This window comes from Rhopalosiphum padi, chromosome 3, assembly GCF_020882245.1.
Source record: "Rhopalosiphum padi isolate XX-2018 chromosome 3, ASM2088224v1, whole genome shotgun sequence".
NCBI classification, from domain to species: Eukaryota; Metazoa; Arthropoda; class Insecta; order Hemiptera; family Aphididae; genus Rhopalosiphum; species Rhopalosiphum padi.
The window spans coordinates 67,184,764-67,198,405 of NC_083599.1; the positions used below are offsets into that span (position 1 = coordinate 67,184,764).

Sequence of the window (13,642 nt, forward strand, 5' to 3'; positions counted from 1 at the left end):
GCTAATTTATTATAATAGTAATAATATAATCTGTAATGGCAATTATGAATTAATTAAATAAACATAAACATATTCGATTTTCAAAAGTCAAAACTAAATTCATAACAAAACGTAGTATGAATGTTAGAATGACGTGTGATCACAAGTCAAAGGATAAAGCTATAAAGGTTGAAAAAGAACCATTTTTAAGGGATCGGATGTAGGCAATATTCTAACGTGAATGATGTGTGACTGCGTGAGTTTCCCGAACGCTATATTTAATTAAAATAATAAAATGTACTTTAATTAAGATAAACTACGATTACATCCCGAAACGGGATTCGGAAACCGAAATAAAATATAGTTAGTACTGTTAATAGTTATACATTTATAAATTATAATTTACAAGATAACATAATATATTAAATTAAATTTCTTATGATATTATTTTAAAATACATAAATATTTGTTAATTATTTTTAATATATCATTAAATGTGTTATTATTATTATTATTTTTATCATACCTTTTAGAAAAATTTGTTCTTATGACTATATTTGTTTTTAATCAAAGCATATTATGTATTGACGTATTGTATAAAATAAATTTCATTTTTGTATGTTGTATCAGTCAAATACATTTTCAAGACTAAAGAAAAAGTGATATTAATATCATAATGTAAAATGCTTTTTTCTTAAAGCTTAATGTTTAAACACATATAAATAAATAATTTTTAACAACATTTACTACTAAGTTTTGCGCACGCCTATGAGTGCCATAAACAAGTATAAAATAAATTACCCAACGATTTATCTAAAAAACAAAAAATTACTACATTTAATTTTTCATTATACATTGTATATAAAAACAGTTTCACGTTATAACTAGGTAAAAAAATAATTAATATGAAGAAATTAAAAATAATAATTTTAATAAAACTAGCATGACGTTGAATTTTTTTAAGTATAAAATATTATTTATACATTTATATTATATTTTATTATCATTTAAAAATACAGATATTTTCGGAGGATAACTAGAACCGCCTCGACGTGGTGTCCTCTGGGTTACACAAGTTCCATTTTTTTTTGTAAAACGTTTTTAGGAGAATTAACGTGTGTAATACGGAACCAAAATATTTTTGGGGGAATTACCTATTTACTATTCGATAGTATTTCGAGGGGTTTATATTTGCTCTTTTTTTCATTTTTATCGAAGTAACATCCTGGATAGCTAAACATGTCTAATGGCTATGCACGTCCATATCCCAGGTATTAAGCTATACATATGTATACGTCTTATACATTACTAACGAACTTATGATTAAGTTTTCGACTTGAACGGACGTTGCAGTGGTAATTTAATCTGTTTATGAATAGAAAATTACCATTATTCTTTTCTTTCACTGTCAATTAAGTTATTCGTATTGTTTACACTTTATACATAAATCTTAGACAAATTTAATTGTTTTAGTTTGTTTTTTTTAGGTTGAACCTACTTAATTGTGTTCTGTAGGTAAATAACAACAAATTTTACGATTCTGAAATATATAGTAGGTATACATTTAAATAATTTTACGTTATTCAATATAAAAAATTATTCTAGGTGAAGACTGTATCAGTTTGTATTACCAAGTATAAAAAACCTGTTATAAGGTATTGATATCTACGTATTATATTTATATTTCTGTTTAAGTAATTTATTCTACTATTGTCTATTTTTAATTAGTAATAATAATATTACTATATTAGGTTGAATTAAATTTTTCCGAAAACATATTTAAAAATATCAATGCGCATATAACATATAGGTAATACACATAAGATACAATTCTATCTAAAAAAATCACTTCAAAAGTATTATTGTTGTGTAATTCCTTTTAACTTTAATGTTAAAAAAAATAATAAAAATTGTATCAAAATTATTTAATAATTACCAAGTAGTTAATATATATACATTTATATTTAATATAACATTTTATTTGAAATAAAATTTTTGTGCCATTGCACATAAAAAAATAAAATGTATATTATACTTACATGTGACTGCGCGTATGTACCGTTACTGATTTCGATGAGTCTTAGCCGTAGTTTATCTTTAATTACATAAAGCATTTCGGGGAACTCACGCACACTAATGATCAGTTACAACACACACAATTACACATAACTCACGATGGCTGTCGAATATTTCCTAAATACGACCTCTTAAAAATGGTTGGCTTTCAACAGTCTTAACAGTAAGTAATATTCTAATTTTCTACTATGAAGTACCTATTACCATTTTTCATAGCATTTAATATTTATATTATGATATTATTAATTGTCCTTTTAAATAAAATATAGAATCGAATAATTCTAATTCTCAAACAATGCAATCTATATTTCTTTTAAAGTCAAGTAGTGAATTTAGAATGATATGAATGATATCAGTCTCAAGTAGGTACTCAGAATTTTACTATGAAAAAATGTAATATGTTGTTAAAATAAGTAGGTAATAAGCTTACGTGCGTTTTTCTCGTCCGGTTAATTAGACGTCCAGTTGATAGGCGTTTGGATAATCAATTGGAGATCTACTGTATATATTTTTATAATTTTTTTTATAGATATTCTACTAGATATAATACTTTATTTGTATTATAACTACCTTAATGCTTAAAAGGGAGTTGCAAACATGTTATTAAATTTAACTATTATTAATTATTATATTTATTGTTATATGAATGTATGCAATTATTTGTTAATTGTTATGTTAAATAAATTATAAATTATTACTAATGTTAGTATGCTATTAAAATGGCTCGTTTTATCTAAGTCTAACTGAAAAGTTTACCAAGCTGTTAAAGGTTTCTTGACGTAGGAGTATATATTAACTTTCTAATTTTCTTCATTCTTTCATCAGCTTATAGAAAGGTGTAATCAAAGCTCATTTTAAATTTCTGATTTTTAAGATCATAAACATTAATGAATTATTTAACATATATTTTATGTTTGATCATAAAGAACATTAGCAATACTCAAGCATACTAATAGTATTATTATCTTTATAATTAAAAATTACCAAACTATGAATGAATGAAAATAATAACATAAAACTTTAATTAAAGTTGTGATCTCTTTACGAGACTTTTTTTCACTTTAGTTATGTAGATACAACAAAAAAAATTATTATATTCTATATTAATTTAACGTAAGCCTTCTCCACTGCCTATTGAAAAAATATGTGTATAACATGGATTTTAAACGATAACTAAGTTATAAAAACTTTTGCTTATTTATTATTATGTTGATTTAATTTACAATAAATATTTGAAATATATTTAACATTTAATGAACATTTTATTTAACAATAATATAAAAATAAATAAAAATGAATTAACAATGTTTTCTGTAGCCTGTAGGTACCCAGTCAAACTCAATAAAATAATGACTAGGGAACGGATTTTATTGTAATAAAAAAATCAATTTATGCATACATTTTTCTAAAAATATGGAATAAAAAATAAATATTGTAGAATTATAATTTTAAATAAAAGTAATACAAATTATGAAGGTATGTAAAATTATGAATATTATTCTGAATCAAAGCAATGACAAACAACATATTGTTTTAGATTTGCAAATAAATAATTACGACAGTTTGATCGGAGATTACTTTTGTATTGGCTTAAAGACTGTTCCACATCAACAGATAATTTATAATTCTTATTCACTATATCATAAGGAGTAAATTCAATTTCCAAAGATCCTTGTTGAATTTTTCTTATTAAAATATCTCTATCAAAAATTACATATCTTGTTGTTTTAGACGAAGTAGATAATGTTAAACATCGTCAAAAATCAATGAAAAAATTAAAAATCACTAAAATATGTACTTATTTACCAAATATGTAAAATTAATTTGGGTTTATTTCAATTATAATGATCTAAATTGTATACATTTTTTACCAGATTTAAAATATCTCATAATAATGACCTATATTGGCTATATATACATTATACTCACATAGATTTTCAGTACACTCAATACACAAATTATTGTAATCATAATAACAGTTCTTATGTTATATACTCATATTTATACATATGAAACACCTGAACAAGAAATCAAAATATTACAAAATAATACATCATCAAAAGTAGTACATGATTGTGTTTTTTTAATTTTGGAAGATATGTCAATTGTATTTCTTACTGCCTTCATAAAATACATAATAAATTAAATTGCGCTGCACATTTAATTTTTTCAATGTTATAATTAAATATCAATTTTATGTTATACATTAATGTACTACTTCATTCATGTAATTAATTATTATTATTTACTTAACTATCGAAAGTTAACAAAACAAAGTTAATTTATTATTAAATCTGACTACTTATATAGCAGAACACTAGAATTATAAAACATGTACAAATAACATATAATTTGTATTCATACATTAATTAGAATAAGCAAATATTAAACTAATATGATATATAAATATATATATATATATATGATTATAATTTATAAATGTTCAGTTTAGTTAGTAAATTGCCCCTGAAAAATTTAATAAATACAACTTAATATAACGTGTCCCAAACAATCTCTTACCAAAGGTATAGAAGCTAAATTTACACAAAAATTATAATTAACTAACAATTAACTAATTTTCAAGTATATGGTAAATATTATTTTAAATTAGATTCAAATATTCAATAACATTGAATAACATATTTATCAATAAAAATACATTATAAATTATTATTAGATTTTAAGTCATCTAACACTTACTTTTTTAAATTTCTAAATCCTTTAGTTTAAAATAATGCCATGTTATCTACAGTTGTAGTCCCAAAAATTCTACAAGGATTACAAAATATAACATCCTCAACCACACTATAATCTATCAAATCAAAATGACTATATACTGTACCAGAAAAACCTCTATTTTGAGAAGCATATTGTGTCTGAAGGTATTACTATATAGAAGAATACAATTATTAATTATTATTTATTACTGACTAATTTTAAAACTTAAGCTATAAAAGGCCTTTTTGGAAAATAAAAATATACTAGGATTCTATATGGTATAGATTACTATGAGAAAATGTAAGCATATCAAATTATTGTTAATAACAACTGACAAAATAGTAATCAACAAATAACTAATGTCTAAAAATAAAATAATAACTGTGGTGTTATATTGGCAATACGCTCGATAATCAATGGGAAACCCAATAGACCAGTGTCATAGCAAAGGGGGGCACTGGGAGCACGTGCCCCCCTGGATTTTTTTTTTAGCCACAGTATACTAGCATATAGCTGTGCAGTATCTTGCACAGAGCCAAAGATATATTTATAAGTTATATCATTTATATATATATATATATAATTCAAGGAAAATCCATGATAACGATAAATGTTTTGTAATTTGTCAATCATGTCAAAAATGTCAATTAATAATGATAAACACGGACATATGATGTGACCGTGGTCTTTAGATAAGAAATACATGTATATTTATTCTGTGTATATTCCATTAATCCATTTATGTTGTGAACATGGTTATAGTTTGATTATTATCTATATCTGTGAACCACAGTTACAATTTGAACAATAATATTAATGATACATTTAGGTATATTACTTGATTATTATTATGTTTATATGGTAGTTAATTGGCATGGATAATAAATTGCCAGTGATTGTGGGAGGTGTTATCACATACTTCTCAAATTCTCCAATTAACAAAACTTGTTTTATTTTTCAAAATTCAAATGTCCATTGTTATTTTATATGTTAATTAATTTATTATTATATTGAATATTAAAATATACATAAGAGACCTTAAGGTAGTACTCATAAATTATAATGAAAAGGACATCGAATAATTTGTTAAATTATTTTGCAAAAAAACAAAATATACATAATACCAAAGCTTATGAGGAAATGGTATGAAATTGTAATATAATTTATAAAATGTAACATTATACCTACATTAGAATTTAGATTTAAATTTCCAAATATGTATTTATTTTATAGCAAACAAAATATGGTGAAAATATTGAGTCAATTCATGATCTCCAATAGGTGAAGACAATGTTTAATTCATAATAATTATAAATAAAAAATAATAAATACTCAATTATTAAGTATTTATTATAATGTATTACTTTTATAGGAGTGCAAATTTTAATATTTATATTAAAGATTTATTATTTACAGTAATATTTAACCTACAACTGAGTACTACATGTAACCTATTACTGTTTTAAATTAAAATACATTAACTACATTTATAATTATTGATGATTTGTTATGGTATCAATTGTGTCAAGTGTTATTTTGTTTTAGAATCGTAATTTGTGCTGTGATATTTCTTATAAATTACATTTATTACTCAATATAAATAATAAATATAAAAAAAATATCTAGAATATAAATTATTATTATTATAATCAAAACCATTTACTTTTTAGTGACAATAAGTTTATCAAAACACAAAAGTTAGTAACACAAACAAAAAGATCATCATGCAACACATAAGAAACCTCTAAATCATTACTATGTTTCTTTATGCCTTTTGCAGGATACTTTCAATTTAGTTCATCAAACATATTAGTCATTTGCAATGTAAATTTTTCAGTTTCAATTGAATTTTTTAAGCCAGGACTATTATTTTCTCGATAAAACTAAATAACTACTGTCACTGCTACTAACCCTGCCACTACTAAACAGCTATGAATGTAATACAATAAGTTAACATGACTTGTAAAAATTTAATTTGATCAAAAAGACTAATGTAAATTAAATTTTAAATTTTTTTCAAAATATATTTCATTAACTTATTTAATAATTGTGTAATACTTGTAAATTATTAATGATTATATAATTTCATTAAATATAATTATACATATTATGTATTATGTAAGTTTTATTTACTATATTATAATCTTGTTATACTAAATAGTGTTTTAGTTTTACCTGTGTAGCATACTTAACCTTCATTTTAGAAAGATTGTTAAGTTCTATATGATGCTTAGTTAATTTTGGACAACATTTTTAGATGACAATTTGAATCATTTTCAAATACACGACAATAATATTCCCATTTTATTGGATCTTTAAATGGATCATTCTTTAACAAAAAATTGTAGTTACAAGATATAAGTTTTAGATTTCAAATAAATTGATCCAAATAATTACTTTGAGACGATTTTGTTGAACTAGACGATTCCTGATATTTTTCAGTGTATGTGGAGCATCACAAAATACAAATACTCGAAGATTTTCATCAAAGGGATTTGAAAAATAAGTTTTAACATCATTTAGTTCCATTAATACCCAAAAGTCGAAACATAGTTTTATTTGTTGAAGCACCATTGCACGTTATACCTAAAACCTAAAGTCTAGCATCTTCCAATAACAATATGGCCTTCAGAACTAATTGAGATAGTCAATACCTACATTTAAAACCAATTATTCAATTAAAATGTATCAAAATAAAGTCTTCTTTTGACTTTAAAAAAAGTTATAAAATGAATATAAAATGAAAACCTTTAACTAGCCCCTTAGAGGCAAACACAGCAATTGGTTGTGTAATATTGTCGGCTAAACTTTGCCACATTAGTACCAATCTATGGTCGGGAAGTTCTGAACTGGATTTTTTAGATTCAATTTCATTACCAAAATCTTCCAAACCTTGGTAAGTGAGATTCTTACTATTTACAGTTATGCTAGTACGTAAACATATTTCGTCAAGTAAAAGTATTCTTTTTCTTTGATTAGTGGTTTTGCAAAGAAATTTTTTTTACTATAACTTAAAAAAACTCAAATCAAATCCACATTCCCCTTTAACAGCTAATAAATATTTGTTTTAACACAAAGCAATGGTAATATGTTTTGAGATCTAAGAAATTTATAATCAGCAGGTGAACTGAAAACAAATATTAGTTATAAACATTAATCAAGAAAACTTATTTGAAAAGTATTTAAGTAAATTACCAAATTTGAAACAAAAGTCATAATAACATCCAATTTTCTGTATACCGACGACTTTTTGGATTTTTTACCTTAGCTGCTACAAATATTTGTTCAATTAATTCATATTGCATTTGAGACAATCCAGAATTGTTCATTAAAGTTGAAAGAGAAGTATTTGAAATTGTATTCATTTTTTGTTTAATTTCAAACAAATAAGATTGTAAACTTTGTATTTTTACTTTTGCCCAAGCAGCTTGTTGCAAAAATTTCTGTTTTAATTGCTTTAAATTCTTTAAACCAACTCTTTTGGATGGCGAAAAGAACAATCTAACAGGTTTTCCAGCAGATAATCTCAGTTTTTTTTTTCTTGAGTGAATATAAAAGTCTTTGACATAATAAACAAGATATAGTGCTAAAAAACCAAATTTTTATATAATTTAAAATTAATTATTAATAATTTTTTATTTAAATACAAATTCTTCATAATACCTTTGAGAACTGATTATTTTAAGACGATTTGTATGTTTCCAGTAGCCATGATAAGTTTCATACTGACTTCCAAATGATGTTTTTATGTCTGAATACTTTGAAACAGGGGCAGCACCATAACATACATTTATAGAATCATATTTTTCAATTATTTTTGTAACAATTTCAATATTAATTATAGGAAGTGGTATAAATGGATACAACTGTTCTTGTTCATTAACACTTAGTTTTTTATGTAATACATGCATGATAAGTTCTAACTCTAAAAATAAAATAAATAATACATGACATAAAAATTCTTTATGAAATAGAAAAATAAATGTAGGTACCAGCAGTAATAACTAATGGTTTTTCAACCATACGAGAATAACATTCATCATGACAGCCCATTTTATAAAATGTTAGTGTGTTAATTTGTAAAATTATTTGATGTAATATCAGATAACCAATTAGTAGGTTATGTTATTTTTGATAAAATATTTATGCATAAGTAATTCAGGGTTTACATTTGGCACAGAACTTACCTAAATAATATAATATACATTAATACATTAATACATGTATAATAAGGTTGACAATTAACTATGTTACTAAATAAAAAGATAAGTGTGCACAATGCACATTATTAACAATAAATATACTTCAACTCTAGATATGTCTTCAATAATAAATAATTCATTGGTCAAGATTTCAGTTTCTTTTGAATCTAATATGCCAACATTTACAAAAGATTTTGATATATTTAATTTTGGTATGGCTCCAGGTACCAACCTTGGTTTTTTTTAAACATATCTAATTCAAACAATAATCAAAACAATTAAATAACGTTTATAATACTATAAAATACTATATAAAAATACAAATAATACAAATTCATACAGAATATTTATTTTCACCAGTGCCAGATTCCCACTTATCCATAACATCTTCATTATGAAAATGAATTGGGCAAACTTTTGAACTATTTTTTAGTTCAACATCTATAGCTCTTTCCCATAGAACTTTGGAAAGAGGTGGAACACCAAATCGAGTTCGAGAAGTTGATGAACAATATGGCACACAACATTTTGCCACATAATTATTGCTCATAATGATAAATTAATAGTGCTTAACTATTTAGAACTATTTTGTTAACTATTATTATGAAAATTTGAAAAAAGAGTTTTATTAAAAAATATTAAATAATAATTAACAAATAACTAATGATTTTATTTATGGCTTATGCTGTGGTACAACTCGTATAAGAAATAATATTAGTTATATTATATTTATATACTATTATACTAATAATATAATAATAGTATAATACTACTTTTTTAAATAAAATATTCTATAATTCTCGTGGTATATAGGTATATTGAATTCATAAATAGAACCTTTAGTACAAAATCTATCCACCGTTAATCATTATCACTATGTGTCAAATTTGAACGAGAAACTTTTGTCATCAACTGATAAGGTTTCGATCCGTATCCTGTATATCTTAATTCGTTAAATACATGAAAGTAATGAGTATCATAAATTTTCTATGGTTAAAGTTGCTGAGTTCTTAAAAATAGTTGATAAAAAACAAAACAACGTCTACATCCAATTAGATAAAAGAAATGAGAGTGAAATAAAAAGGAACAGAGATATTTTGAAAGTTATAATAAAAACAATAATTCTATGCGGACGCCAAGGACTTGTTCCTCTTCGAGGGGGTCATGATTTAGATAGCTTAGATTTGAATTTACCATTACATAATGATGGTAATTTCAGAGCTCTGTTACTTTACCATATTGATAGTGGTGATGATTTATTTTTAAATCATATTAAAAATTGTGGCAAAAATTCTACTTATATCAGTACTGATATACAAAATGGGTTAATTTCAATTATATATGATCAAATTCAGACTACAATTTGTAATAGAATAAAAAAAAAAACAAATTTTTTGTGATATTAGCTGATAAAACTACTAATGTTAGTTGAGTTGAACAATTTTCTCTTTATATTAGATACATTGATGCTGATGTAACTAAAAAAAGGAAAATTCTTTACAATTTGTACCAGTACACAGTACTACAGAATTAGAGCTAGCAAAGAAACCATATGTACATTGAGTGCTTTATATACTCACTGTTTCTCCCATTGTTTAAATTTAAGTCTAAATGATGCTTCTAAAGTTCAACAAATCAGAAACACATTCAATATAATTCAAGTTCTTTTTTTTTAATGTCAGCCAAAAGATCTTGTATATTAAAAACAAAATTAGAAAATAAACATTTTCTGGGTTAAAAAGATATTGTGACACTAGATGGGTTGAAAGGCATGAAGCTCTTTCAATATTTGTTGATGGTTTTTTAGAAATTGTTTTAGCATCAGAGGATCTCATGACTTCAGAAAATGACAAAAGTGCTATTTGATTACACAAATCATTATGGAATTTCTAGTTTTTAATTACATGCTCTATAATGGAGAGAATACTTGGTATAACATACACAATTTCAAAATATTTACTGACAGAGAATATAGATATTATAACCGCTACAAATTTAATAGAAACAACAATTACAAAATTTTAACATTAAAGAAATGAAGTAAAGTTTCAAACAATACTTGATAGTGCTGTTAAAATTACTGAAAAGGTTGGTGTGTCTCCTATCATCCCACAGACAGTAGGAACTCAAAGACACTGGACCAATTATACTGTAAATAATGGTGATTGTTGCACATACTATAGGGTATCAATTTATCTACAATTTCTTGTTTGTTACCGTCTAAAATAAAAAATAAAAAATTTGATGATTTACTAACCTAGAATTGTATTAAGATGACTTACAAATAGATTCCTATAATTCAACCTTAAAAGGGGAATTTTAATCATGGCAAATGAAGCGAGAAACAGAAAAAGTAATTCCAACTAACTCCCTTGATATATTATTTATTTGCCCAGAAAATATTTTTCCTAATATATATATACAATGTTAGAAATGGTTCAATACTGCCAGTTACCACAGCATCAGTCGAAAGAACTTTTTCAACTCTTAAACGTATAAAAACCTATTTGAGAAATTCAAGACATAGGTAAATTCGTTAATTAATATTTTTGCAAACAAAAAAGAAAGACGTCTGGATTTTAAATTATAAGTATGAGATACCTAATATAATTTTAAAAAAATTATGTCTGTAAATATAAATTTTTAAACTAAGTTGTTATTTTATTTTTATCAATTGGTTATTGTTATTATTTTATTATATCAACAACAAACAAAAATTTGTTATTTTTAATATTTACTTTTTTTTTTTAACTTTTTTGTTTAATTATATTATAAAAAAAGAAATATTTTGTGGAGTTTTTAATCATTTAACATTTTTTAGCAGATTCATCATAATCTTTTTATATTTAACTATACCCTTATGTATGGTCAACTAAGGCTAGTTTTATAATATAATACCTACTTATGTTTGATAAAAGTTAAAAGTGAATAGTAAAATTGTTAGTAAATAGTAATAATATTTACACAATAATTGAAATGTTGTGTTTACAAAACTAAGGTACTATTGATATAATTATATTAATATAGTTGTATTAACTAACACATTAATCTATGGTTTACAATTACAATAACACATAGTTATGTTAAATGTATGGGAACCATAGTTTGTCAATATAATAGTAATCATAAAAAAAGTAGATGTGTAGTAAACAATTTATTTACAAAAGTAATAGGTGATAATTATTAAATAGCATTTATTAATATCCTAGCATTGCATAAATTTAAAAAAAAAATGAAGTTCCTAAAAAAAAACCCATAAATACATTATACACATATACAATATCATAACTATAGACTATAACTTATCTATTTATAAATGTTAGATAAATATTTATATTCCCAATAATTTTATCAAAATTACTTATTTATTACATTTTCATAAATTAATTAACACTGTATTAAAAATTTTAAAATAATTTTGATATTGTGTACAGTCAAAAAAACATTTAATTATTAAGGCTGTTGAAAGCGGGTCGTTTTTTCGTCATTTTTTCATGCGTTTAAACCAATAAGTGAAAGAAAAATTCACCCAGTACCAAAAGTCCGATTTTAATTTTAAATACATATTTGAATTCTTTATTCTCTTTTCTAGGTTATGTAGGAAATGGATTTTCGTTAATTGTATTGTTTAATTACTATATGGTAACAAATGAACTATATTTATAAATAAATTTTTTTTCAAAATTCACCTTACTTTAGTGTTACTAAAAATAAAAAAAAATCGAAAATCCATGTCCTACATAACTTAGAAAATAGGATAAGGAATTTAAATATATTTTTAAAATTAAAATCGGACTTTTGGTACTGGGTGAATTTTTCTTCCTCTTTTTGGGATTTTCATGTAAAGTTTTTCGATCGCAAAATATAGGGACGTGTGTCTGCGCGTGTGTACGACACTGATTTCCAAGAATCTTAGCCGTAATTTATCTTTAATTACGTAGAGCGTTCGGGGAACTCACGTACACTAATGATCAGTTACAACACACACAGTTACACATAAGTTATGTGACATAACTCACGATGGATTTCGAATATTGCCTAAATACAATCCCTTAAAAATGGTTCGCTTTCAATAGCCTTAATATATTAAATTTTAATTTAAGAGGGGCTTAGATTCAATCAGATTGATGATCATAATCAGGTTATGAATATGCAAGAGTTATTTTCATAGATATCAAACCATATCTTTATACTAACAATTTACAAAACAAGGTTTAACATAATAATGTCTAGATAGCAAAATGTTATAATATCAATTTCGCTATATATTCAAAACTCTTGAAGGCATATAAACTAGTCTATGTTTAGAAATTCAGAGATTAATTGTCAATGGTGGCAAAAATGAATTAATAAACATTGAACATAGTCAATGATAGCAAGGACTGGTCACTGGTTAAGAAACATGACTGAGATAGTTCTTGTAGATCACATATAAATTCTGATAAGGAAAAATAACTGCAATACTGCATATTTTATTGCCTATGCATATCTTCAAAGGAGTTTTAATAAACATATTTATTTTCAGATATAATTCAAGATAAATAAAATAATAATAATTAAAATTGAGAATTTAAAATTAAATTAATTATTAATTATATCAGTAATATTAAAAGGAGTTAATATATTATTAAATAAGCATCTATTATGCATATAATGTACCTACGTAA

The 13,642-nt window shown here is 24.1% G+C and overlaps 2 protein-coding genes across 4 annotated transcripts in view; one reads left to right on the forward strand and one right to left on the reverse strand.

Moving 5' to 3' along the window:
- LOC132924644 (homeobox-like protein HDP1) overlaps positions 1-13,642 on the forward strand; it is a 190,049-nt gene that overhangs the window by 130,678 nt on the left and 45,729 nt on the right. The window lies entirely within an intron of this gene.
- Positions 7,886-8,954, reverse strand: LOC132927614 (uncharacterized). Its single transcript, XM_060992179.1, has 3 exons — positions 8,766-8,954; positions 8,437-8,698; positions 7,886-8,359 (listed from the first exon to the last, which is right to left on the reverse strand). Exons 1-3 carry the CDS (start codon positions 8,824-8,826, stop codon positions 8,275-8,277), a joined length of 408 nt encoding a protein of 135 aa, XP_060848162.1. The 5' UTR covers positions 8,827-8,954; the 3' UTR covers positions 7,886-8,274.